Genomic DNA, 25,940 nt, shown 5'->3' with positions numbered 1-25,940 from the left:
TGATGTTGTAGGTGACATCAATCAGCATACTCATGGCACAGAGTTCTATGGTACATCATCTAACTTTGTGCTGCTCAATCAATTCTTCGTGTATGCTCAGAAGAATCTACCGCCCGGTCACCCAAACTCAAGCGGCAATACCGGCCTCCTTTCTGCCAACTCTCATGATGGGAATGTCTTAGGGCACGGCCTCGTCACACAATCGCCGATTTCCATTGTCAATCTTCTCTCTGACCGAGGGGTCTTGGAGCCGCCTTCGAGACCAAAGACGCCCCCAACGCGAGGAGGGGCCCAAGATGAGATCCAAGCGCGTTCGTCTCTTGAGACGAGCCAGGGGACTGCGGGACTTGAGGACTCGGTCCATCGTAATCCTCCAGGGACTACCAGCCAGAACAGAGTATCCTCGGACAATTCTCTAACATCGTCGAAACACAGGCTTGAGCGCGAATACATCAGACAGTTCTTCAACAACCTTCACCATCTTCATCCTATGCTTGATCCCATTTCTTTCGCCAAACAATGCGAGGAACTCGTCTGGAACTCTCCAAACTCAATGGAAAGTAACAAAACTCGGCGTCATTTCTTTGCCCTGTACCATATAGTCGTGGCGGTCGGCGCGATTGTCGCTGGCTCTTGCATCACTCAGGACTTTGAGCGCGATATCAACATCTGCATGAAGCTCCCGGCTCAAGGGCAAGATTTCAATCCTTCTCGGTTAAGCCAAGAACTCTCGAAGAAGTACTTCCAGAAGTCCAGGATGTTGCTCGGAGATGTGTTTGAAGTTTGCTCTCTGGAGAGCGCCCAGACACTTCTCCTTATGGTATGTATCTCTCAGTCTCAGTGAAACCAGAAACTGACCCAGTAAAGTCTTTGTACTGTCAGAACTCTCTGAAACCCCACGCTTGCTACATGTATTGCGGCCATGCCGTCCGCACTGCACTAGCCATCGGTATCGCAAGAGAAACTCCATCCAACTCGGTTGAGGATCGCAAGGCAGCACGAAGAACGTGGTGGTGCATTTACTCTCACGAGATTGACATGAGCTGCAGTGCAGGTCGTCGCGATAGTCTTGGCAAGCCTAGGAATTACCAGATCGATTTGCCTCATATCAAAGGGCAAGATGTTGCTATATCAAACCAGTCTGACCTCGAAAATTGCAGTGCAGCCATGATCAATGAGATGGTTCATTTTGCTGCTGTCCTACGGCGCCTCTCGAAGGAACTGTACTATGATTCGAAGGGTCTTACTTTGCTTCAAAAGTCCGCCGTTGCGAAAGAGCTCGATCGCCTGCTTGACGACTGGAAGGCTAAGCTGCCAACTTATCTGGACTTCACAGCCGTGTCATTCCGGGAGCAGGAATGGGCAGCTAAGCAGAAGCTTGTACTCCATCTCAGATACCTCAACGCAAGAATTGTTCTGCATCGCCCTTTTCTCGAACAGCCTATGCTCACGGCAGAAGCGAACATGTCTACACACGCTGAGTTATGTTTGGATGCCGCACGAAAGACTATTTGTGTCATGTATGATGCATACGCAAATAGACACTACTTCCGCACTTGGTGGTACAACTCCACGTACACCTTGTACGCTGGGATGATCGTGCTGTATATCATCATGCTTGGTCCTACAGCTGTTCCATCAGAGGACCTCCTCGCCGATGCTGTAAAAGCGCATGATATATTGCAATCAATGGAGGAGGCTACTGTTGCTCGAAGGAGTGCGAGTCTGATTCAAGAAGGACTAGAGGTAGCGCGAGCATGCGTGCAGCGGCAACAGAGCAGGCCTGATGGCTATGCGGAACTGCCGATTTTTGATGGTACACAGGGTGACTCGAACATTATTGCAGATCAGTTTTCTAGTGCTGTTTCGGGACAGGATCATGCGTTGTTGGCTTCGATCATTGATCCGAACTTGCTGCAAGATTTCATGGCGGCGGATCAGGATGCTCTCGGATTGGGGTTTGAGATGCCATCTTTGGATGGGTTGTATGGTGAAGCATTGGATGTTGATACTATGTCGATGATGCCTTGAGTCGAAGAAAGGTCGAGCGGGCGTTGGAACGTTATGTTTATAACTGTTGTAAATTAAAAAATGAAATGCCCAGTATCTAATTGCATTATCATTCTAGCTATAGCCCGTTTTGCAACCATTATCAGGGGAACTGTCTACTTTGCCTACACGATTCTCTAATCGACATCCGGAACAGGTAGATCATCAATGAATCGGAACTTCCGTCCCAATTTCGCCATTGCCTCCTCAGCCTTCTCCCTTCTAAGCTTTGCAGCTGCTTCATCTGAGACGAGAACAAAGTCATATGTCATCAAGGCGGAACCAATTTTGACACCATACTTCTTCGCCATTTCTTCGTCTTCAACCTTCTTGATGCTGACAATTAACGAGTCTTTGACACCAAACACCGCATCAGTAGTCTCATAAGGGTCATCCTTGAGATACAAAGCGCTGTTGTTCCTCGCGTGTCAGTTCCTGTTACATCATGGGGGGGATGAAGGCTTACGTGATTAGAGGGTCATATCCGTCCTTCTTGAACATGAAGTGCATGTGACTGGGTCGGTAGCAATGTCGGCCCAGTACCTTAAGCAACTTTCCGACAGGTCCGTCGTGAGGAATAGGATACGGCACAGGTACAATAGCCTTGAACCAGAAGTCTCCATTATCGTCGCTCGTCAGCACAGCTCTTCCATCCGGGCCAGTCCGGTCAGCGTGCTGAACATCGTAGAACCCCTTTGAATCAGTCTCCCAAACGTCAATCATGGCTCCGGGAATTGGTGAGCCATTGACATCCTTGAGGGTACACAGAACAAGAAGAGGTTCGCCATCTGTATCTTGGGAAATCAGACTTCCCTCTTTGACATGCTCGGCCTCGTGTGTATGGAAAGGGCCCAAAACTGTGCCTTCAGTGCTGCCCTTTGGTTTCGGGTGATCAATGGAGTCCACCAGGAGAGACAAGCCCAAGACATCAGATAATAAGATGAACTCTTGTCGGACATCCGTACAGATCTGACCAACTTGTGTCAAGAATTGGATAGCTGTCATCCATTCATCTGTAGTGAGTCTCGTTTCTCTCGCCAAGTCGTGCAAATGTACGACGACTCGTTCGAGGATATACTTCAGGCGCAGATTACTGCACTGAGAGTTGATGGCGTGCACATTCTCGGTAATGTTATCGATAGTGAGATCTTTGAGATTAACAGGAGCCGCCATGATGAATAAATTAATGACAAATAATAGTATAATGAGTTCTAGGCTTCAATTCGGTTCCGCTTCAAGCAATTTATCATTTCTAAACCCCGCGTTTCAATACGTCGTCGTTGTGGGGACGGTGTGATCCAAATGTCGGGACCCGGGCTTTGAGACGTCGGAAGTTGAGGATTTCCGGCAGCCGGACCAAACCATCGGCAATTAGTCTCTCAGGGTCGGATCGGCTACGTCATTGGATAGATCAGTCAGCCGAATTTGCTGCGGCGTCGTTGGCCACCAAAATCGTACCCATTTGAGTTGTAGGGTAGTTACAGCACCGCGACATGAAGAACAAAGCTGTCAATTCTGGAAATAGAGGAAATCCCAGGCTCTTGATAAATATCTTATTATACTTGATAAGTGTTTGTTTTTCATTACGTATTGGGATGAAATGAAAAATCGTGCTAAGGGCGTGATTCTAGAGCATCATCGCGAGGACGACGGTCAAATAACCGGCAGCACAAGTAAACCACAGTTGCCATAACACCTGCGAATACAAAGTGCGCAAGACCGAGTGTACATTGACTTGGAAAGTGTTTGCTTCGCTTCAATACCAAAGACTTATATCCGAATCAGCGCAACAAAAGGACTTTCTATTTTGAAGATATACTGTCACTACAGCACTTGACCTGACGACGGAATCTGAAATTTGGTTTGTGGATGCGTTTCTGAGCTGGGTAAGTGTTAGTCAGCAAAGACGAGGTCGCGTGGCCCAATGGCAAGGCGTCTGACTACGAATCAGAAGATTCTGGGTTCGATCCCCAGCGTGATCATTCTTTTTGCTCTATTATGCCATATTTTACCGTCTTAATTGTAACTGTTTCACGGACTGCTTTATCGCGGCACTCTCCATCACCCACATAAGGAGAGACTCTCTCCGCTGAATTGACTTTCTAGAAGTCTTCTTAGGCTAAAGTCCTCACGGAAAAGCGGGGAACGGAAAAGGGATCACCGCGGATAAGATACCACTTCGACTGCTAGCATCGTTTCAAGTTTCGTAAAGGTTAAATACAAGGGCCATGGTAATCGAGGTTAATTAAAGACAAACGTGTCAGGATGCCAAGCGGTGACCTCACCATTGGAGGATATACATCTCTCCATCGCGGGGATTCTGCCCGACAACCGAACTCAATTATACCCTGGATATACGTGGATCTTTGACTTCTGTAGTACTCGGAGGTCTATCCTCCGAGGATAATATAACTTTATACCTTGCCTTGCTTATGGGGGATGAACTTTGCTCCTCGATCTCTTCACTTCGTGTGTCCTGTTCATCAAAATGCATGGTAAATTACTCAGTGTGCTTCTAGGCTCTGCCGCTTTGGCAGTGCCTAGCCAAGCCGTCAACCTTTTCGTAGCGGACTACGGCGGCAATCTGAGCACTCTGAGCCTCACCGAGTCCGCTAAAGGCTACGATCTCTCCGTCACCTCGAAAACGACCGATTGCTCTCCCGGACCTAATTGGCTCACTCTTGACAAGCCTAACAATGTGCTTTATTGTCTAGATCGCGGTCCCAACTTTCAGCCGCCTGGATCATTGAACTCGTTCACCATTGGCGATAAGGGTGTTTTGACGCGCGTTTCTCGTGTCAAGTCAATTGTAGGAGGCGCTGTTGCAGGCGAGATTATTACTGGAGCAAACGGAAAGCGCGGTTATTTCAGTGCTTCATAGTAAGTTACCGGCAATTGCTTGGGAATCGAGTTGCTCACATTCCATAGCACTCCAGGTGTAGCATCTCTGTACGCTCTCGGCGACAATGGAGCCATTACCGGTACTGCGCCGCTTCAAGAGTTGACTACAAAGATTAGCCAGACTGGCCCCATTGCAGACCGCCAGGAAGCAAGCCATCTTCACCATGTCATCATTGACCCTACGGGAAAATATGTCATTACGCCTGATCTCGGTGGTGATGTCGTCCGCGTTTTTACTTACGACAAGAACACTCTTGCTCCTATTGCTCAGGTGGGCAGCTTGAGCGCGCCTCGTGGTTCTGGACCTCGTCATGGATTCTTCAGAATCATGGCCAATGGCGAGACTTTCTTCTTCTTCAACGGCGAACTTGACCAGAAGGTGTACTCTTACAGCGTCAAGTATACCCGCACTGGTCTCTCCTTCACAAAGGTCTTTGAGATTCCATCGCTGGATGCCAGCTTTCCTCCCAACACGGCTCCCATCAGCGAGATTGCCATGAGCGTAAGTAAACGAATATTCTATCTTGAGGACCCTACTAACTTTCATCTAGCCCGACCAGCGTTTCGTGATCGTCACCAACCGCGAGAAGTCTTTCGCCAACTCTCCCCAGCGAGGATCTGGTCCTTCCGACACCCTCACAGTTTTCCAGATCAATGAGGATGGCACACTGAAGCCTATTCAAGCTGTCCCATCTGGCGGATATCTTCCCCGCCAGTTCTCATTCAATAAGGCAGGTGACAAGATTGCAGTTGGTCATCAGGTCAACCAGACTGTCGTCATTTGGAAGCGCGATGTCAAGAGTGGGAAGATCATCACGGAGCAGGAGGGCGGAAAGCTGGCCCAGGTGAAGCTTACCGGAGATGTTGTGGCTACTATATGGGACGAGTAGGGGCATCAGACATTGAAGAGACTTTTTACTCATGTATCAAAAGAAATCGAGACAGACCAAAGTTATCTCCTTCATCACTCCTGACCCGTATGAGTGACGTACTGGAGAATTGACCGCCCATATACAGTCAACAAAGTCAGCTCCCAAACCATTTTTATTTACTTACATCCACCGTGCCTCTAGTAACAGCCAGTTCGCGCTCCTTCTCCGACATTGTAATTATTCACAAGCGTAATCGCCATAAACCTACCTACAGAGGTATGCACTGTAGTGTTTCGGTCTAGCACTGCGGAGCCTAGCACTGTCGTGCAGATGTTTGCCCCGACAGTGATTAACAGCTGCCAACTCGCATGCAGGATCTTATACTATGAACCGCGCACGACCCGATTTAGGGCCGCCGTTGAACTCGAGAATTATTTTGTTTTCTTTGTGTCACGTCACCCCCGCAGCAAAACACCACAACTCTCTCTCACCTTAAAACAACACAACACAAACACATCCGCTTCTTCCTGCAGTCCATACTCTTCTGCAATTTCATTTCAACTATAAGCGAGCTCTCGCGCTTCATCGGCCCGGCATGTCTCGTAATGAACGGCCGCATATACTCTGCAAATCAAAACAGCCTAGTAACTCTGGTTTCTTCTCGGGATCTTGGGTTGGTGGCAATGCGACCGCATCCCGCAGGCGAGAGTATATGCTTGAGTTTTTGAGATGGATGCGCGAAGAAAGGGACTCAAACGAACTGAAAAATCTTGAAAAGGAATGCAGGGATGAAGTCAAAGCATGGTTTGTGAATGACTTCAGCTTGCAACCCCGTGGGCGCTTCTATGACTTCGTGATCCACCTTTGGATCTGGCTTATCTATCGCAAGTCCTTGCCTACATGATACCCCCCTCTCTCACTGACTTTATTTGTGTAGTCAAAGGCATTCGGCCTATCCCTATCTTCCCGTGGCAATACATTGGCGGAGCACCACGTGGTCGGTATTTAGACACATGGGAGAATAATACTAGAGAGCTTCAGACACGCATCCTGCGGCGACTTGGTCCCTGTCCACCTGATTCATGGAGAAAAAACAGGCGACTTCGACCACGTTTCTACATCCAAGACATTCTCGGAAACTCGCAGTCGGTCGTGAAGCCTGAGTTGGAGGATGGAAGCTGCATTGATGATCTTCCAGAAGCCACTAGCGTGCCTGAAGAGCAACTGGCGACTGCAAACACGGAGACGCCGTCACACCAAAACGATGACAACCACCCAAGAGAAGTGTCACCGCGAGATCTTGATGAACGTGATACCGACAGTTGGAAAATGCCAGAAAATGCAGAGAGCCGCCAATCTAATGGTGGCCACGATCCTCAAACTGCCAACCAAGACCCAAGCTTTTCCGAACACCTAGATGGTCATGATGATCAAGGGCACCAGACTAATCGTGTTACACCACGCCGACATGGAGCTCCTCGCTTACCGTCATCTCCAGAACCCTTCAGTGCCATCTCTCTTTCTCTCGAACGTTTCGCTAAAATGAGCGCTCGCTTGCATTGTGTGGAAGACGAGAATTTTGATGTTGACACCGTGGCATGGCTCGTCATAGGCCTCGGAGCCGATGAGTCTCGGAATCGGTTGTTCTACTTTTACGACCATGCGACATTTGATGTATGGTATTGCTTGGGTGATGTGGTATCGCATCCAGTACGCCATTTGACTGAACTTGGATCATCACAGGAGGCATGTATTTCGCATGGACTATCGTGCAAACGAGTGATGGTAGTCAAGGATGAACTTGACCTTCGACGTCTCCGTTTCGAGGCAGTTCATCGCGATGAGTGATGAGGTGAGAGCATAAGATGGGTTGTGGAATGGAGAGAGGGTATTAAAGGACTTCGAGTATGACCCATCTCGAATCCAGGGAATTTGGAATTGGTGTGTATATGACAGGAAAGATTGCTAGATGATGTTGCTATGTGTTTCTATCCTGACAGCGAGATATCAACATGGAATGGTTCAATGTTATGGTTATGTGCGATTATAAGGTAGAGGCTTACGATATATAATGTTTAATGTTTAATGTCTACTCCTTGTTCCCGTTCAATCATCGACCCTTAGTTAAATAAGCAAGAATTTCCATTAATTTCCTACAAATAGTAAGAATCATCTCCTAAACATCTCAGCTCTTGCACTTGGTGTTGTCAAGAACTGTTAGACTGCTCGCCCGCTACGGGATTTGGCCCAGTCTCAAGAGGGGCTTCCTTTAGGTATCTGAATCTTGCTCCGAATATCCACCAAACACCGGAAAACAGGAACGTTGCCCCAACAATGAGTGAAGCCCAGTTCATGTTCCCGATGTTTTCGCCCGTGACTGGCAAATACAGAGGCATGCTGCCAAGAAGTTAGCCAGGGAATACCAGTTGAAGTCTCATTATATATCACTTACACGTATATGACAATTGTCAACATGGCCCATGCGACAGCAACATAGTTCACAAAGTATCCCCATCTGCCAAGGTCAAAGTGAGGTCGAGGCGGAAGAATTGAACGGCCGCGGACAAGAGCCTGTTGCAAGCGTCAGCAGCCAAATAATAGCTTCAATGAGCAGTACTTACCACCGTGACTGGGATCGCATAGGCGAGGGCGAAACAAACACCAGCACCACTAACGATAGCATTATAGGCCAATTCACTTCCCAGAGAGATGAGACCAATGATAACCTCAACCACCATGATGGCGAAGATGAAGTTCAGCGGGATCTGGAGCTTATGATCGATCTTCTGGAGACGATGAGACCATGGAAATGCCCTGTCCTCTGCCATGCGCCAACCTAGACGAGAACACGAAGAGAGAATACCGGTGCAGACAAGCAGCTGAGAATTAGAGAGTTAGCTGTCGGTACAGGCAAGTGTCTTCTGCTGTTGACTTACGTTCACAACGCCAAAGACTATTGCAACATAGATACCGGCGTACTCACTTCCTGCTACGTCCGAGAACCAAGTGACATACGGTGACCTGACCATCAGCTTGAGAGAGGATGACACGGGCAAGGGGGACTTACAGTGCTGTGACATACTCGGTATAGTTACCGCAGCAGAACAGTAGGATGAGATCGGTGACGATGGTAGCAACGCCAGAAAGTACCATAGACCAAACCATTGCTCTCTATGTCGTGTCAGTACGTTGAACTTTTATTGAGGGAAAGTACTTACTGGTGCATCTTGAGATGCGTTCTTCATCTCCTCAACCAGATGCATCATGCTGTCTGTACCATAAAGGCCATATAGAGGAGTGTAAAAGCTAAGTATGAACACCCATCCATTATTGGTGTATCCTGAATTGTTGATAAACTTGGTAAATACGAATTCTGCGCTGGCCTTTGGCGCTGTGGCGAGTAGAGTGATAGCCCAACCAAAGAAACCCAGGATTGTGAAAACGGCGCCGACGGTGCTGTAGAGAGGGAGTGCACTGGGCTTCAAGTTCATAAGAAAAGGAATGACCAGTAATCCGAGATAAATCAGAAAGGTTTGGTAAGGCTAAGGAGATCAGCGCATGGCACCACAGTAAGGGCCTAACTGTAAATACCTTCCAGTCAACGTTTGGGTGAAAGATGGACACCATGGTACCAATGATGTTGGCAGTATTCAGGGCGCAGGAAGAGCCAGTGGCGGTCTCCGCCAGCAGCAAACACCAACCAACAAAGTATGAAAGGAAAGGCCGGTACTTTTCAGTTGCGAGCTTCTGGACATAGAATTGTTGACCACCTGCAGTAGGCCAGATACCACAATACTCGGCCAGTGAGGCCATGAGTAGGGTTTGGCCGACTGCGACGATGATGGATCCGTAGAGAAGCGAGGCTGGTCCACCGACGTCAAAGATGACACCGTAAAAAACAACGACGCACGTCCATGTCGCACTGATCATGACCTGGTAGGCGCATACTGTACTACTGTCAGCGCTGAGGCCTAAGGAACTGCTGAAGAAGACTCACATGTCCAGAAGTTGTAGACGCGATGCAACTCGGCAGTCTTTCCGAGAGACTTGAGATACGCATCATCAGTATCAAACTGACTACCTTCGTGAACGGATCCATCGTAAGAGATTGGCTCAGCCTTGATGTCATCTTTAGGGGGATCCATATCCAGTGGAGTTCGGAGGTAGATGGTATCGTCGTTGAGAATGTGGCGCGATCATGGACTGGGGAGTATAGGAACAATGCCAAGATGCAGAATAGGAACCAATTTGGGAACAATGGTTTAAAGGGAGAGTTTGCGATGGAGGATCTGAGATCGGGAAGATCTATAACCAATTTCCCAAAGCGAATACACAAAGCAACATGACCAGATACTGCAATCTAGATCCTTGTCAAGAATGCGGGGAAAGATAACATCGGGACAGCAACCACCAATGATGAACTAGCCTGCTATCGTTTATAGCTGCCATCATTCCGCGCAAGCGCCTCGTTTCTCTCCCGGGCAGCCAAGTTAAGCCTTCCCCGGAATACACCGCGCTACCGTTTCTCTCCCGACCAGCCTGGTCTGGGTTAGCGTGCTCATGTGAGTTCCCAGGCCTTGGATCGATGTGAGAGTGGCTTGGAGTTTTCTCTGCCGACCAACCTATCTTGGATTAGTGAAGAGCTAGTGAGAACCATTGAATGCAGCTTCATTGCAACGATAGAGTCTTATCAAGAGGAAGAAAGTCATGATAACGTCTATAAATAATGATAAAGACTTCACAGGAGTCACAATGGTAACTATCAATCTCATCACAACTTCAAAATGGCTTCATTGAGCACTGCTACCACTAAACCATCCTTTGCGCGTCTTGACGCAGCGGAACCATCCACAACGCCACAGAACCTTGTCGCAGCCATCAAACGCGACGGCGGCGTGATTGTCGAGAACCTTATATCTCGCCAGCTGGCAGAACAGATCAGAGCAGATCTCAAACCGCATTTTGACTCTGATATTCCAGACCTGTCTGGGTTCTTCCCCGTCACAACCCAAAGAGCAACTGGTTTGTTTAATGTTTCTGATGCGTGTGTTGAACTTGCCTGTAATCCTCTCTATATCAGTGTCGCGAATGAGCTGTGCTCTTCGTCGCTGACTTATTGGGAGCGGGAGAAGAGGATTACTGTCAGCGGAAAGCCTATTGTTTCGTCGACTGTGGCGTTTCGGGTTAATCCAGGTGGCAAACAACAGGTTCTGCATCGAGATGATGAGTGAGTATACCTTTTCGCCACGGTCTGGAATTAGCCATAGAATAATAATCTTGTATGAGATGCATTGGTCCGGAGCAATTTGCTGACTGGAGGCAGTGACTACCATCCCCATGACAAAGAGCTCCCAGTCATGATTGGCTGTGTGACGGCTCTCACCAAAACCACACGGGAGAACGGCGCCACGATCGGCATCCCGGGATCTCATCTCTGGGATAGTAAGCGCCGACCATATGACGAAGAAGCCGTACCCGCAGAACTAGAGCCCGGGGATGCTTTCATCTTTCTGGGCAATCTGTACCATGCTGGTGGCCAGAATATTACCCAGTAAGTACAAGCCTAATCACACTACTAGCTAGCTTAATGCTGATTGAGTGCTTAGAAACGAGTATCGCGAGACGGTAGGGATCTTCCTCTGCAAGCCGACTCTTCGCCCAGCAGAGAACCAGTTCCTCATGGTACCATTGGAGCGAGCCAGGCAGCTCACACCACAGGCGCAAAGATTGCTTGGCTATGGCGTTTGTAAGCCATCGTTGGGATTCATGAATTACCAAGACCCAATGAAGGTGCTGTTTGGAGTGGAGGATGAAGAGACTGTGCTCATGTAAAGCCATCTTCCCATGAATCAGAATACAATGAATGGGCTTATCCGCTCCTTGTTGTTTCTCGCATACTGTATCCAATTTTGAGCCGGCCCAGCTGCTGTTGCTCTCCAAAAGTCTCTCAAGAACTGCAGTACCGCCGAGTTGCACGAGAAACCTGTCGCAGCTATGTTTTCGGTGAAAAGCTTCTCGATCATGACTTGATTCTCGGTGTATAACTGACTGGTTGTTCCGAGTATGAACAGCGGGAATGAGATGTTGTGTGTAACAGATTCTGTTGGGCAGGATGTCATGAAGATGATCTCGTTGTAGAGACAGTCAACCAGTGGGGGGATTGCAACTCTCTTCTCGAGATCGGAAGCAAGTGCTTGGTAGGAGTACACTAGGCAAGCGTAGTATTGGGCTTTGAGAACAGACCTGAGGCCTATCTGGAGAGTGACATCTGGTGATGGGGTAGAGTCAATGCGGGCGCAAACGGAGTCATAAGACCTCGTGAGCTTGTCTTGCCACACGGTCATATCAGTGTCAACAAGTATCTTTCCTGTCTTAGAAGTGTGATCCCGGCTTCTCTCGGTAACTGTGATCTCATGAAGCGCTTCTGTAAATTCTTTGAAGTAGTCGCCAGACGTCGCGTGCTGTGATAGGGGCTTATGGCGTCTCAAACTCGAGGTGAATGAGGATATGCTTCCGAAAACCTCCAGATAGTCAAGTTCTTCCACGAAGAACTGAGAAATTACCTTTTCGTGTGGATCTGCGGGGTCATATCTCTCGAGCCCTGTGCGGATACCGCTGAGGTGAAGTCTCCATCCCGTCGAGTTGGGTATGAACATTTCTGCATAGCATAAGGAAATCATGGTGAGAATGATCTCTACTAGAACCGAGACTTGGGTATTGTTATCGCGCCCTGATACTTCGCGGTTCAGCTCGGACTCCATCTGCCGGTTCAGGTGACATAGAGTCGCATCTCGAAGACTTCGGTGAATCTGAACAAGTGCAGCCTTGTCTTGGGGAGACACGACGGACATATGTGCTGCAGCTAAGCCCAGGGTTGATAGCCGTAGGCAGGATGAGCGTTGCGCAAGAGGAAGGACGAGTGTTCGCCATGGGTTCTTGGGTCCATCCAGCCACGCGAGCCTTGAAGCGACTTGATGGCTGAAATGTTGAAAGAGGACTGCGTGAGCTGCTTGTCGGACATGGCGATCGACAAGGTCGACGTTCTGCTTTAGATGCGACAACACGACCAGAGATTTTTCGGCGGCTACTTGAGGTTGGCAACAGGGAGATCTTTCGTTATCGGTGGGCTGCCTCATGTGAGGTGTTTTTTGTTTGTGTATGCGCGGTACATTATGCTTGATTGGAGGTCGTAATGGGACTGATTTCCCTGTTAGTATCCCTCTACTAGCCACTCCCTGATCCCATCTCAAGCGAAGACCATAGCCTGGACAATCTAGTCCTCGGCTGCAACATTTCAAGCACGAAGGGACGCTGCGGTCGCATTTTATTCGCCTTCGCACGCATGTGTTGCAATCTAAAGAATGAGTAAGTAAATAGGCCTGAACGGACATCGATCTCACTCACTCTGAGGAGCAACCTCACGATCCGACGGTAGAGAATCTAGGCGAATATTCCGCATTGTGGTCCCGATTTCATCCAACAGTTTCAAATTTCAATAATTGATACCAGTGGCCGTTGGAAAGCCATTAGTTTAGTTGAGGATTACCTTATCATGCTCATCTCCACGCGACGATTGACAGGGGAAGACGCGAACTATGAACCCCGCTTTCTAACGAGTTGACGTTAGTTGGAAAACAACTACTGATACGTGAAATGCCCTATCTTGATACCCGATTAGGGAATGTTTCACATTGCAGCTTGGAGGAGCCTTATCGGGATACGGTCATAAGTTACGCTAATAACATCTGCGACGACGCCTGTCGCTTCATCCTTCCCTCTATGGCTATCAAGTGCATCATTACATTATATGACCTGGGCTGCCGAAGTATCTTGCCTTACAGAGAACCCAGTTTTTTTCCGACACCATATATCACAACGGGTTGGCTATGAAAGTCCAAAAGCAAGCTTGCCAATCCCCGTGCCGATTTACAGTCAAGGCCTGCTTCACGACTCTGCATTCGCTGCTGTAGAAGCTTTGTGCCTACTGGAATGCTTGTTAATATCGTAGAGGGCGCTCTAATGGATCTAGATACCTCGCTAAAGCTGTCAATGCTTTTGATCCATTGCCTTGAGTGCGGCATTTTCCCGACCTCGTCGTGCATTAAACTCAACCATTGATTGCCGAGAATGTCGTGAGGCATTTAGATTGGTGAACGTATTTTGGATGACATCTTGGCTTGAAACATTCGGGCATGGAGCCAATGAAAGGACCTGTAGTTCAACTGAGATTGCCGTGGCGCTTAAGTCTGAGACCACGCTCACCCCTTGCTTCATTTTAGTTTTGTCTAAAAATCGGCTCCAGCTACTGCCTCTGGGCCGGATTACTGTCTAAGCGGTTGTTCGTAATTTATAAACTTGTCACATTATTCTTTGGAGTAATTACACCAAACAACAGTTTTCTCGTTTGAGGCGTGTGATGTGAGCCATGAGCTTACAAGAATGGCTGAAATCAATAATCTCCATCCCTTGCATCTGTCCAGCACTAGCTACCGTCTTATTAAAAACATTTACTCTGTAAATTGCACCAAATAGCTATTCTAAAATGACTGCAAGGGAGTCTGAATCAATTTGGTGGTCAAGCGTGCCGTTGATGCTCAAGCTCACAAATATCACCCACTAAGATTCTCAAAAGATCTCACCACTGAACCCGTTTTATTTCAGTCTCCCGATTTTCCCCATCACGAACATTCCAAGTCTTGGCATCAGAAGGTCTAGAAGTCGCAAAAGCCTTCATGAAACTCTTTGATGTCCACTTTGGGCGGTCACAGGTCTAATGATGATATTGCCTTTTCGTTTAGGTGATAAACGCCAAGAATGCTTCTCTTACAGGTCAAATCGCTGTCGGCATCTTAAATATTCGTATTTGCTCTGCTTGTGATTTTGCAAACCAAAGTTTTCTCACTAAGAATCATGGTCAAGTCAGGGATCATCTCCCTTCTGGGCAGTTTGTCCCTTCCAGTTGTCGCTTTTCGTGATCTGGAGCAAATGCCTGAATCTTGGTGTGTGACCTACCTATCGACCTACCTCGTCCCCATTTCAGCTGCCACAAGCTCGCCTGCAGAGAGTTCATTGCCTGGTATTGACTCTTCTACGAGCCTGGATATCTCCGTCACTCTGAACCCCTCATCATCCCTTTCCCTCGCACCAGGTGTTACCTCTTCGATAGTCACCACAGAAGTCAAGACAGCTCTTCCTTCATCCACTACAGGCCCTGGCGCCCCTAACGAGGAGATCGTTTTCCGTGTTGTTCCTGATACCCCAGACAACAATCGACTGCGGAGGCGAGCTCTTGGAGGGTTCATCGGCTCCCCTTCAGAGATTTGCGACGATGCAAATGTGTTCAACTTGGTTGATGGGCAGCTCTTAGAAGGCAATGTCCCCATCTACTTCAACGGAGAGGACTACAAGGTGTTTGGCGGCCAGCAGGGGCCAGTTCCTAGTGGTGCAATCACCAGAACATTCTTCCGCGACGGGGATATTCTTCGATTCCAAAGCTCACGAATCATTCCGAATGGTGAGGCCGGCTTCTGTCAAACCCCGTCAGACGGGGTAGTCTATATCACCTTTTCTTCGCAACCTGCTGGGTGCATCGCGGTCCAACTCTCCGCTATCGGATGTAAGTTAACGCTTGGATGATTGAGTGCGCAAAGCTAATTCTATTCTAGTCCAACAGTGTGTAAATGGAGACGTAACTACAAGCACCGCTGCTACAAGCGAGGGGCAACAGTTCACTTCTGCATCATCCCTTGGACCGATCATCTCGATCCCTTCGTCCTCTGACGAACTTCCTCCTGGAGTCTCAACGCTCCAGACAGAGAGCAATCCTCCGGTTGTAACAACACAGTCAAATGGGGCTGTAACGACAAAAAATCCTATTACACAGTCCATCCCATCGAGCACAATCAGATGGTCAAATATGTCATCTTCTTTTGAACCACCACCAGAGACCTCAGAATCCTCCATCGTTCCCTTCAGCACTTTTCTTTTCACGTCTGATTCAAGCACCTTCATAGATGTAATTTCCAGCACGAAAATTGTTGAACCAGAGTCCTCCACAGCCCAAGAGCTCATCTCGAGCACTGCCGATCTCCCAGCCTCTGAGATTGGTACAACAACAGAGGAAGCCAGCACCACAGCAGAAGCCACAACAAGCGCTGCTGAAGAAGCAACGACAGAAACTTCTGAGGTTGAGACTACGATAAACATCTCTACGGAGGAGTCAGCCACTATCTCTACTACCCAGGGAACGACGGATACTACTACACCTACGGAGGTTTTAACAAGCGAGAGCACAACTGAGCAGATATCAAAAACCACTTCACAAGAGACAACAACAGAGATCACGAGTTCAGAGGAGTCAGCAACGGAGACAACCTCAGAAGAGATAACAATAGAAACCACCATTGAGGAATCAACAATAGAAACTACTTTACAGGAGACAACAACAGAAGAGATAACTTCAGAAACCACCATTGAGGAATCAACAATAGAAACTACTTCACAGGAGACAACAACAGATACTACCACTGAAGAGTCAACAACCGAGAACCCCACCACCACTTTCACATCTGCTCTCGACTCAACGACTGAAACCACCACTGAAGCACCCACAACAACCACCACTGCGGCTTCGGAGGATATCGTATGCCCTACCAGCCCTGCGCAGTGCATTCGCACATTCCAGATTCAGTGCGACACCGTCATTGAAGGTATCCCTCTAACCTCTGGCAGCAGCACTTTAGAGCAGTGTTCTCAGGCGTGTTTCAATGATCCCAACTGCGTCATCTTTACTCACTCTGGAAGTCAATGTTACTCAACCACCGACTCCTCGGATAATTTAGGCTCGTTCGCAATTCCGGGCTGGGTTAGCGGTATTAAGGGAACTTGTTAAGGGTAATTGTAATCGGGTTTCGTTTTTATATTTAAACAAAGAAGTAGTAATGTATTTAAGAATAAATAGAAAATGTACTAAAAAAGGAAAAAGGAAAAGATATAGGCATGATTATATCATGAGGCGACTCTCCCGCCGGGAATTGAACCCGGGTCTCAAGCGTGACAAGCTTGCATACTGACCACTATACTACGGAAGATGAACAGGTTGAAACCTGCTGTAGCGGAGTTCGGTGGCTGGTCATTTGCTAGTTAGGCATAAGAACCTAGGACTGCGCTAATCGCCAAAATCGAATGCCAATTACGACTACGACTAACAAGTCCAGGTCATGGTCTTCAAACGTGGTTCGTGAAAGAATGCTTGTGACTGAAGGTGCATGGACTCATTGTTTGCTTGCAATAATTTATTTACTACTTAAAACGAAATCTCAGGGGACGTAGACATGAGGGGACCTCCATACCTACCAAACTTATAGGATTGGCAGCCGATCATGGCCTGAACAGCTCAGCCTCAATGCGGGATTCCGAAGTGGTGTGATTGATATAGAAACTCAAAATTTGACGACATATCTCATGCCAAGAGTCTGAGTGCGCCGATCAAACATTCCTTCTGCATCCTTTTATGGGTGATGTTATCCACTGCTCTTCGTTCAACTCCGCTATTTTGAGTACTGCCGTGTTTTCGCGGTGTCATATAACACCCAAGATAAACTAAAATCTGACGCTGATGAGCTGCTTCCAAGATATGGGCACAGTATGATGAAGATCAACGACACGAGGACATAATCCAACACGTAACCAAAGATGCAGATGGTACATAAAGCAGGAGATAGCAGCCACTTACATTTATCTACCTTCACTAAACGATTTCTTGCATCTCATAAGGCTTCCTAAATTTCGCCGAGAGCCAACAAGTTAGACCAGTCCCATTATTTCATGCAAACTTCAACCTCAAATCAGGAAGCCCGTTTTCGCGCCCGCCCTCCTCTTCCTCGGCCTCACTGCAGCTCAATACGGTGGCTAAATCAAGGTCAAAGATGACAGCTGCCCTCGATTCACCGCTGGCAAAAAGTCGGAACCTCTCAGTTGGCTCAAGGGCAACAACATCTGCGCAGACCTTTCTGACATCTGCCCTAATGGCAAATGCTTCATGGCATTCCAAGCCCTTGTGACCGGCACCGACAGCAGAACGCCTGCCAAGATGGGAGCTTGTCCTACGGATGATTGTTCTTCGGATTGTCAGACTTAGGACGTCGAGTCGCAGAGCAACAGTATCAGTGTTGACTGTGCTGAGTTTACTGGCCAGCACTACTTTTACTTGGGTGACGGAGGGGTCCAGGGATTGTTAGGAACAAGTGCAATGGGGAGTAGGAACAGAAAGTCATGATTCTTAAAGTCACCATAAAACCATCAATGTGTACAAATGCCTGATTCCATAATAAACTTCTTGGTAATATGTGTTAAAACTCCTCCGACGCCAGGGAAGCCTTTCGAACAGGATTCTTGCGCACCACTTTTCTAATGAGGATCGCCACGAAGATTAGAGAGACTTCTCCGGGAATCGAAAAGCACGTTCCGCAGCCGTCTTCTCGCGATTGACGAGGTAAGTATCACGTTGATCAGAGTGTTGGCGACATGCACTCTCAGCTAGACAAATGTCCAGACTATTTCTCTGGCAGCCACTCATTTTAATCCTGCCAATTACCTCATTAATTACAATGGCCTGTTTCGTCCTCAACTCGCTGTGGCGGCGCTCTAGCGTCTCCTGTCTAGGAGCGAAAGGTGGACTGCACTGGCACGAACGCCATTAGCATGCACTGCCGTTCCAACGAGGTTCCCTACGCGGGAGATTTCTTCTATATCGGCGGTCGCTCTGCAAAGGGAGCTTCCGGGACCATCACTGTTGATCAGATCTACGTGGAGAAATTGACGCCTACCAAGCAATAGACTCAGAAGCATACTCTTGTCTTCTTCCACGGAGGTGGTCTTTCAGGAAGTACTTGGCTCAACACACCTGACAACCGTGAGGAATGGGCTAGCTACTTCACCAAGAGAGGCTACGTTGTGTACTTGGTCAATAACAATGCCATCGGTCGTAGTGCTGAGAATGCTTTCTCTAGCTTCCCCATGGCCGCGGGTTCAGCAACTGAGACTGTCATGAAGTTTTTCACTTCTCCTGAGAACTACGAGACGTATACCCAGGCTAAGCTGCATACCCAGTGGCCTGGCACTGGAGCTAATGGCGACCCTGTGTACAACCAGTTCAAGAAGTCGCTAATTTCTCTTACTACCAACTTCGTCTGCCAAGAGAACGCTCCCCGCGCTGGTGGTCGCGAGCTGCTCTCGCTTCTTGGAGAGAAGGCTTTCCTCATCTCTCATTCGCTTGGTAGCAGGAACCCTCTTCTGCTTTCCAACGATTGCCCCGAGTACATCGCTGGCAGCATCAATCTCGAGGCTGCGACTTCACTTTTCTGGTTCTATGCTGAGGGACTAGGTGGATGTGCTGGATCGCCTTGGGGTTTGACCAACACACCTGTGACCTACGACCCCCTGTCAGCGGCCCATCCGGTAAGCTCACCACAAATTCTGTCGCGATAGACTTTGCTAACACTGTCTTTTAGAGCTTGAAAGCGAGTCCGTTGGTGAGGAGACTCTCGCTCACCGCAACTGCTATCCCCAAGTCAAGCCCGCACGCAAGCTTCCTCAGATCAACAAGGTCCCTTATCTGCTCCTGACTGGTGAAGCTTCCGTTCACATCACTTACGATCACTGTGTTATCGACTTTCTCAAGCAGGCTGGTGGCAAGCCTCAGTGGATCAAGTCGGGGGATTGGGGTTTCAAGGGCAACGGTCATTTCTTGTATGTTGAGAAGAACAACATCCAGATTACTGGTATCGTCGATACCTGGGTGCAGAAAAATTCTTTTAATGGCACAAATAGTGCTTAATCTTGCGAATAGTTGGAACCTCTATAAAGTATCCTCAATGACAACTGAGCCTCGACATGTAGTCTACACTGATCCAATCCTGCTCTCTGCCTTGTTCGATACATACATCGGAGTTCGACCCGAGTAACCATCTAGTAACTATATCGGAATGCCCTGTCCTCCTTGTCTGTCAAGTCAGACTTGGGCAAACCATTCTTATCCAAAATGACCTCCCCAGTGCTGTGACACTCTCCCGCTAGGTCCCTCTTCTTGTTATCTCGAGTGCAAAGAGTTCGATAAACAATCATCGTCAGGAACAGTAGGCACCAAGTGACAATGCTGGTGATGACGCCCTCTCGGTATCGGGGACCATGAGTCCAAAGCTGAGGGGACCCAATACAGCCTGCGCAATATCCGATGAAGAACATGCAGTTTACCAAGGCTCTCTTGGTGTTGCCCTTGACATTGGATGCGGAGAGTGAGAGGAGAATCGACATCGAAGCCGTAATGCAAGATGACTATCCAAAAGGTCAGCAGATGTCAGATACAAGGAATCATTAAACTTACTACCCATGATGCAGCGATCAGACCCCACCCAGCGCTGACGTCAAGCTTCATCAAGAAGACGTTGCCGATAAGAGGTGGGATGATTAGAACCAGAACGACCAACGAGCGCTGTCGGGGAAACAAAGTACAGAGACCAACGCCAATCCACAAGAGTCCAATTTGAACTGCTCCCGATGGAGCCGTGTAGAGCATTGTCTCGAGCTGCGTGTAACCCACCGACTTGATGACAAGAGATGCAAAGGTGAGTACAGGCGACTGCATCGTGACTAGGACACCAAACCAAAAGACTGCCCAAGCCTTGGGGTCCGTGAGCGTTTCTCGGAGTTGACTGGTGCTGAAGCTCGTCTTGTCACCTCCCTCACGATCACGAGCCATGCGCATCGACAATACCTCACGTTCTCTAGGGCTCAAGAACCAAGCATCTCTTGGACCATTGGGCATGAGCGTGAAGAACGCGATACCTGCGACGACCGTCATCGCACCACAGACAAGGAACAGGGTACGCCATGGTGCAAGACCGAGTGACGTATTCTTTCCAATGCCGTACATGAGAAGGCATCCGACAACCTGTGCAACGCCATTCATGGTGACCCAAAGAGCAGTACGAAGTGTATGTTCCGATTTGCGATACCAGATCGACGTGATGGTGACGAAGGCTGGTGATACGGCACCTTCGCTGAAGCCGAGGAGGAAACGAACGGCGGCGAAACCGGCGAAGTTGTGAGGAGCTGCGAGACACATGCAGATAGTGCCCCATACGATACTAGAAGCCCGTTAGTGAGACCTTGGTGGAGAGAATGATACACGTACACTGTGACTCCCACAAACTTGGTGAGGTGCAGTCTGCTCATGAGGTAGATGCAGGGGTACTCCGCGACCAATTGGCCGACGTAGAAGATGGAGCTGCACCAGGAATACTGGGAGCTAGTCAAGTTGAGGTCGTCGATGAGACCAAAGACAGCGGCGTAGCTGAGACTTTGCTTGTCAAGGTATTGAAGGAAGAAGACGAAGCACATCTGTACATTTTATGAGTCATGAAACAAGGTCAATTGCAACTGAGCGACTTACAAATGGCAGGATGACCATGTCGATCTTGCGAAGAACTGCCTTCTCTTCTTCAGGAGTGTATGAATCTTCCATGTCAAGGATCTCACCCCTTGCCTCAGGCTCATCAGACTTGGGCGCAGACATTTTCTTCTCAAGGGCGTTATCCATGATAGCGAATCGAAGTCGAATCAAAGAAATAGTCTAAACAATGTCAATGCAGGTGCATGATGGACAGCGCTGATCCTTCGTGGGGAATTCCTCAATTATATCATGATCCTAACAGCTTGGTTGGCCGTTATCAAAAAAGTCATCAAATGACAAGCTCCGGGCATCGGATATTCGGTGACAGGAGCCACTATGGGCAAAACCTTATCATAATGCGGGGAAGGACATGGAGCCGACGAGATAGACCATCGATCCGATGGCTCAATGTCGGGAATAGTGACATTTTGCCGATGGCCATGCTGCCGACTGCGATAATCTCGCCCGCTATCGGCAATGATCGGCGAAGAGTGTTACACAGCGCGAGGGGCGACTGAGAGGAGATTGTGATAAAAAGCCACTGTCTTGGATGGTTTCCTGGTCGATAGCTCAATTTTACTTCCCTTATCTGGTCTTTGAAAGGAGACTGTGTTGTTCGTTAACTTATCAACGTCAACATGACTCAAATTGATACTGTACCTGGCGCAGACATCAAGCCATGGCTTCGTCACCCTCCCAAGAAGCACCTCTTCATTCACGCCAACATCATCGATGTCTCAACAGGCAATATCCTCGAAGATGCATCACTGTCCACAAAAAACGGCAAAATCGAGACCGTCTACCCCTCAACACCTGACCAGTATCCCGATGGCTACAACGTCGTAGACTGCAAGGGGCGATACCTATGCCCAGGTCTATTCGACGCTCACGTTCATCTTTGCGCGACACCAGGCTTCACAGACCTATCCCGTGTCTTTGGCAACCCCAATGACATTTCACTCTTGCGACAGCCATATGTCGCCTCACAAATGCTCTACCGCGGCTTCACATCTGTTCGCGATTGCGGCGGCGCTCAGCTTCCATTGAAGGAGGCGATTGAAGAGGGCGTTTTCCCCGGACCTCGTCTGTTTATTTCGGGACATGCGCTTTCGCAAACAGGTGGCCACGGTGACCTTAGAAGCTCTTACGAGAAGCATGAATGCTGCGGCGGCCACGCTATTGGGTCTTTGGGCCGTATCTGCAATGGTGTGCCAGAGTGCATGGCCGCTGTTCGCGATGAGGTTCGCTGTGGAGCTGACTTTATCAAGATTATGGGATCTGGTGGCGTTGCATCACCGACCGACAAGCTGGAACAGCTGCAATTTACCACGTCGGAGATTCAAGCGATGGTGGAGTGTGCCAATAATGCTGGCACCTTCGTTACAGCGCATGCATACACCACTAAGGCTATAAGACATTGTATCGACAACGGAGTCAAGGGTATTGAGCATGGCAACTTTGTCGATGCCCCGACAGCTCGCCTCATGGCTGAGAAAGGCGTCTATCTTACCCCAACACTCATCACGTATGCGCAAATGGCCACCGACAAGTGGAAGAACTTCCTGCCCCCCGAGTCACAAGCCAAGAACGCGCAAGTCTTGAAATCTGGTCTCGAGGCTCTCCGCATTGCTTCAGAAGCTGGTGTGACGATGTGTTACGGTAGCGATCTCCTTGGTCCGCTTGGCTCTGCTCAGACCCAAGAGTTCTCTCTGCGCTCTCAAGCACTAAAGCCTCTTGAAATATTGCAAAGTGCGACAGTAAACCCTGCCAGGATGATGGGTTGTGAGACTACTCTGGGTCAGCTGAAGGAGGGCTTCCAGGCGGATGTTCTGATCATGGATAAGAACCCATTGGAGAGTATTGAGATCTTTGACCACCCGGAAAAATACATCTTGGCGGTTATGAAGGACGGTTTAGTGTATCGCAGCCAGTTGGAGTCTCTGGATGTCGATGGTGGGATCCCGATCCGGTTTAATTCGGTACTGTAGAATTTGATGAATGCTGGGAACAAAAGCATGGACAATAGCACATTGAATATCAAGCCTGGGAGAGCAAAAGCACAAGTCTTTCTTTCTGCACTTAAGAACTAAATTTTAACATTGCATTTGCCATAATCAGTTCATAGCCGCAGTTCCTTTCGACTAAATTTTCCGCTTTTCAAAATTGAGCGTCAAGTCACACAGCCGGGCCGCACAAGTTTCACGGGCCCATGTCGGGAGGATAGCCTGCAAAGTCCAGCACATCGAAGCCTGTGAGCCCCATCAAAAACGGCTGGTCTTCGCTATACATCGCCGACAGGCGGTATGTCTCAAACAGATCAAGCTGCTCTCCGCCCTGAGGCTGCGGTACCTGTAAACGTGGCATGAGTGGCTCGAGAACCGGATCAGTCCGTGAGCTCCATTCCATATCCTCAGCCCCCGCAGACCAGAACTCGGCATCAGCGCCTGGAGGTACCTGTGTACTTTGGTCGGCGCCTAGTGTGCTGTGACCAATTACTTCACTGTTGATAGCACTCTGTGATTGTTCTTGGTTTGACAGCCACTCCGCCCATTCGTTATATGCAGACGATTGTAGCCCCTCGTCAGTCGTGTTGGTAGGAGGCTGCCTAGACCGACTAAGCTTGCTACAGGCCTCGTTCGAGATCGACCGAAGGGCTTCAACAAACCGAACTCCAACTTGAGCATTTGGGTTCCCTGTCGCCATTCTACGCAAGAACTCTAGGCCAAATCTGACACGCCTTTCGTAACCGGGGTCCCTATCAAGGATACCTGCTATGAGAGTGACGATGGTCGCAATACTGCATCCTTGGAAGTCGGTGAATGAGAATCGGGTGGTATAACCAGTCTGGTTCAAGTCCTCAAAGAGCTGAAGCAGTTTCTTAGAAGCCTTGGCGCATGACTTTGATAGCTTTTCGGCCTTGTCGTCAATGATGCATGGCTCTGAGTCATCTCCGAGATGTTGCCGAAGAGTCATTCTCACAACGGTAATGAGAGACATCTTACCCATAACAATCCAGGCATAGTAATAGTTAAGCCAGATGTGAAAGACGGCGCGATAGCGTGAGTCTTGAGGTGGAATCGTCTCCAGATCAAAGGTTTCAGGCAACGAGTCTTTCCACTCTCTCAACTGGTTCTCCAGGCTCGCCGTGTCTGCCTGTCGTGGAGCGTTTGTTACTGTTGATCTGCAAATGTCAGCTCGTGTAGTAGAATTGTAAGCTGCGACGTACTCCAAGTCAGCCACTTTGTCCAAAATGGTTATGAGACGCGCAAAGGTAATTTGAAGAAGAACGTTCTTGAACTTCTGTGAATCATCGAACTCTGGCAGAACGGTCGGTAAAGAGACGGTAATGATCTCATGTGCCACTGATCGTGGCCTATTGAGCTTTATTGTCAAGCACCTGCTTGGCATCAGTATGTATGGAGCCAACACTAGGAGTGGCATGAACTTACCTTTCAAGTGAGTATATTGACCACCAGAGCCGCCGACGAACTTCTCTTTCTCGCGCGTCCATGGCTTGATCATCCGAGTCCTGATGTAGGTCAAATGCCAGAGCCTTCCTCAAAGCCATTCCTAGGTAGACATAGGACGATCCAACTGCATTTTGCGGCATGAGATAGACACCGAGTATCAGGCACACTTGGATAGATCTGAGGCCTGGAAGCTCTATTACATCTGGTACAAGGACTTTGGCCTGCTCGAAGAACAAACGCCCAGGATCATGTTCATCAATTCGCGAATGGCCTGGTCGCTCCAAAGGGGTCCAGTGGCTGCCAAGTGCGAAGATGGTCAATGCGAGACAGATAAAGCTAGGATCGAACCTCAACGGGCACGTTTGGTTGGTGTAAAACTGCTCGATCTCGTGAATCAGTTGTGCTTGGTCGAAATAGAAGAAGACATCAGTGCCGCGTCTGATACAGACGTGAACAAGGAACTCAGCAATAGACCGAGGGGGAAATGAGTCGACAATCTTCTTGAGGCGGGCTTGTTCTGCAAGCGATGGGTTGTTTGGTCGCGTAATATTCTAGATGGAGTCAGTTCCATATGACTCTCAGGCGTGGAAACATTACTTACAGCCTGTAGATTGGCCATATCCTGCTCCTCTGGGCCTGATATCGGGTCCAAAGAAAAGGCTTCGCGTAGTCTTGTCAGGAATCGGGGCCATAATATGCTTTCAGTCTGGTCTGCATCTTTCAGTTCAGTTTCTACATGAATATGTGATCGTTCTTACGGCTTTCTATGGAGATGTTCTCCTGTGGTGTTGCTCCTGTTTGAGACGAGGCAGCTATGGCAGTAATGGTGCCATCCCCAGCGGGTATTGGGCTTTGACTTTGTGGTGAAGACAGCCTATCTCTATATTTCATCAGGTTTGCTTGGTTCTCAATTATGCAATGGTCACATACCGGTCAAAGCGACAACTAAACTGGCCAGCTTCACATCTTTGACAAATGCCTGGACTTGACTCAATGCACTTGCTTTTCCGAGCCTTGCATCGATCGCACCTGATAACGGCAATATCATCAGCTCTAGGTCAATTACATTGCTCTTTAAGGACTCACGCTCGGGGCGCACGTTTCCGGTTCTCTTCGGCAACGCGTCTTCGGCGACGACGTCGAGCGGCGGGTGTTGGATCCATGGTTCTGATGCAAGATTATGGAGATTTACGTTAC

General features: G+C 48.7%; 11 protein-coding genes and 2 non-coding genes across 13 annotated transcripts; 7 read left to right on the top strand and 6 right to left on the bottom strand.

Moving 5' to 3' along the window:
• Nucleotides 1–490: 490 nt before the first annotated feature.
• On the top strand, nucleotides 491–2,031 carry J7337_010918 (uncharacterized protein; the record flags this gene model as incomplete). The annotated part of the gene is made up of 2 exons (XM_044828481.1): nucleotides 491–820; nucleotides 883–2,031. The coding sequence occupies 2 exons, from the start codon at nucleotides 491–493 to the stop codon at nucleotides 2,029–2,031; spliced, it is 1,479 nt and encodes a 492-aa protein (XP_044677035.1).
• Nucleotides 2,032–2,186: 155 nt separating this feature from the next.
• J7337_010917 (uncharacterized protein) lies at nucleotides 2,187–3,222 on the bottom strand (the record flags this gene model as incomplete). The annotated part of the gene is made up of 2 exons (XM_044828480.1): nucleotides 2,187–2,460; nucleotides 2,516–3,222. 2 exons carry the CDS (start codon nucleotides 3,220–3,222, stop codon nucleotides 2,187–2,189), a joined length of 981 nt encoding a protein of 326 aa, XP_044677034.1.
• Nucleotides 3,223–3,959: 737 nt separating this feature from the next.
• On the top strand, nucleotides 3,960–4,031 carry J7337_010916. The gene has a single exon. It is a non-coding gene; the product is annotated as a tRNA-Arg (tRNA).
• A 506-nt stretch (nucleotides 4,032–4,537) lies between these two features.
• J7337_010915 (uncharacterized protein) lies at nucleotides 4,538–5,840 on the top strand (the record flags this gene model as incomplete). Its single annotated transcript, XM_044828479.1, has 3 exons — nucleotides 4,538–4,929; nucleotides 4,978–5,452; nucleotides 5,502–5,840. 3 exons carry the CDS (start codon nucleotides 4,538–4,540, stop codon nucleotides 5,838–5,840), a joined length of 1,206 nt encoding a protein of 401 aa, XP_044677033.1.
• Nucleotides 5,841–8,270: 2,430 nt separating this feature from the next.
• J7337_010914 (uncharacterized protein) lies at nucleotides 8,271–9,967 on the bottom strand (the record flags this gene model as incomplete). Its single annotated transcript, XM_044828478.1, has 7 exons — nucleotides 8,271–8,393; nucleotides 8,444–8,701; nucleotides 8,759–8,843; nucleotides 8,890–8,993; nucleotides 9,041–9,364; nucleotides 9,414–9,769; nucleotides 9,820–9,967. The coding sequence occupies 7 exons, from the start codon at nucleotides 9,965–9,967 to the stop codon at nucleotides 8,271–8,273; spliced, it is 1,398 nt and encodes a 465-aa protein (XP_044677032.1).
• Nucleotides 9,968–10,606: 639 nt separating this feature from the next.
• On the top strand, nucleotides 10,607–11,654 carry J7337_010913 (uncharacterized protein; the record flags this gene model as incomplete). Its single annotated transcript, XM_044828477.1, has 3 exons — nucleotides 10,607–11,049; nucleotides 11,146–11,373; nucleotides 11,429–11,654. 3 exons carry the CDS (start codon nucleotides 10,607–10,609, stop codon nucleotides 11,652–11,654), a joined length of 897 nt encoding a protein of 298 aa, XP_044677031.1.
• Nucleotides 11,655–11,671: 17 nt separating this feature from the next.
• On the bottom strand, nucleotides 11,672–12,958 carry J7337_010912 (uncharacterized protein; the record flags this gene model as incomplete). The annotated part of the gene is made up of 1 exon (XM_044828476.1): nucleotides 11,672–12,958. The coding sequence occupies one exon, from the start codon at nucleotides 12,956–12,958 to the stop codon at nucleotides 11,672–11,674; it is 1,287 nt and encodes a 428-aa protein (XP_044677030.1).
• A 1,774-nt stretch (nucleotides 12,959–14,732) lies between these two features.
• On the top strand, nucleotides 14,733–16,592 carry J7337_010911 (uncharacterized protein; the record flags this gene model as incomplete). The annotated part of the gene is made up of 3 exons (XM_044828475.1): nucleotides 14,733–15,438; nucleotides 15,488–16,464; nucleotides 16,554–16,592. 3 exons carry the CDS (start codon nucleotides 14,733–14,735, stop codon nucleotides 16,590–16,592), a joined length of 1,722 nt encoding a protein of 573 aa, XP_044677029.1.
• Nucleotides 16,593–16,840: 248 nt separating this feature from the next.
• J7337_010910 lies at nucleotides 16,841–16,912 on the bottom strand. Its single transcript has one exon. It is a non-coding gene; the product is annotated as a tRNA-Asp (tRNA).
• Nucleotides 16,913–18,524: 1,612 nt separating this feature from the next.
• On the top strand, nucleotides 18,525–19,659 carry J7337_010909 (uncharacterized protein; the record flags this gene model as incomplete). The annotated part of the gene is made up of 3 exons (XM_044828474.1): nucleotides 18,525–18,629; nucleotides 18,660–19,280; nucleotides 19,336–19,659. The coding sequence occupies 3 exons, from the start codon at nucleotides 18,525–18,527 to the stop codon at nucleotides 19,657–19,659; spliced, it is 1,050 nt and encodes a 349-aa protein (XP_044677028.1).
• Nucleotides 19,660–19,790: 131 nt separating this feature from the next.
• Nucleotides 19,791–21,420, bottom strand: J7337_010908 (uncharacterized protein; the record flags this gene model as incomplete). The annotated part of the gene is made up of 4 exons (XM_044828473.1): nucleotides 19,791–20,156; nucleotides 20,206–20,968; nucleotides 21,016–21,221; nucleotides 21,274–21,420. The coding sequence occupies 4 exons, from the start codon at nucleotides 21,418–21,420 to the stop codon at nucleotides 19,791–19,793; spliced, it is 1,482 nt and encodes a 493-aa protein (XP_044677027.1).
• A 491-nt stretch (nucleotides 21,421–21,911) lies between these two features.
• On the top strand, nucleotides 21,912–23,261 carry J7337_010907 (uncharacterized protein; the record flags this gene model as incomplete). Its single annotated transcript, XM_044828472.1, has 1 exon — nucleotides 21,912–23,261. The coding sequence occupies one exon, from the start codon at nucleotides 21,912–21,914 to the stop codon at nucleotides 23,259–23,261; it is 1,350 nt and encodes a 449-aa protein (XP_044677026.1).
• Nucleotides 23,262–23,472: 211 nt separating this feature from the next.
• Nucleotides 23,473–25,906, bottom strand: J7337_010906 (uncharacterized protein; the record flags this gene model as incomplete). The annotated part of the gene is made up of 5 exons (XM_044828471.1): nucleotides 23,473–24,646; nucleotides 24,723–25,294; nucleotides 25,345–25,454; nucleotides 25,674–25,756; nucleotides 25,830–25,906. 5 exons carry the CDS (start codon nucleotides 25,904–25,906, stop codon nucleotides 23,473–23,475), a joined length of 2,016 nt encoding a protein of 671 aa, XP_044677025.1.
• Nucleotides 25,907–25,940: the final 34 nt, after the last annotated feature.

Source organism: Fusarium musae, chromosome 8 (genome assembly GCF_019915245.1).
Source record: "Fusarium musae strain F31 chromosome 8, whole genome shotgun sequence".
NCBI classification, from domain to species: domain Eukaryota; kingdom Fungi; phylum Ascomycota; class Sordariomycetes; order Hypocreales; family Nectriaceae; genus Fusarium; species Fusarium musae.
Note: the sequence above shows the minus strand (reverse complement) of the source record. Positions and strands in the feature narration are given on the sequence as shown.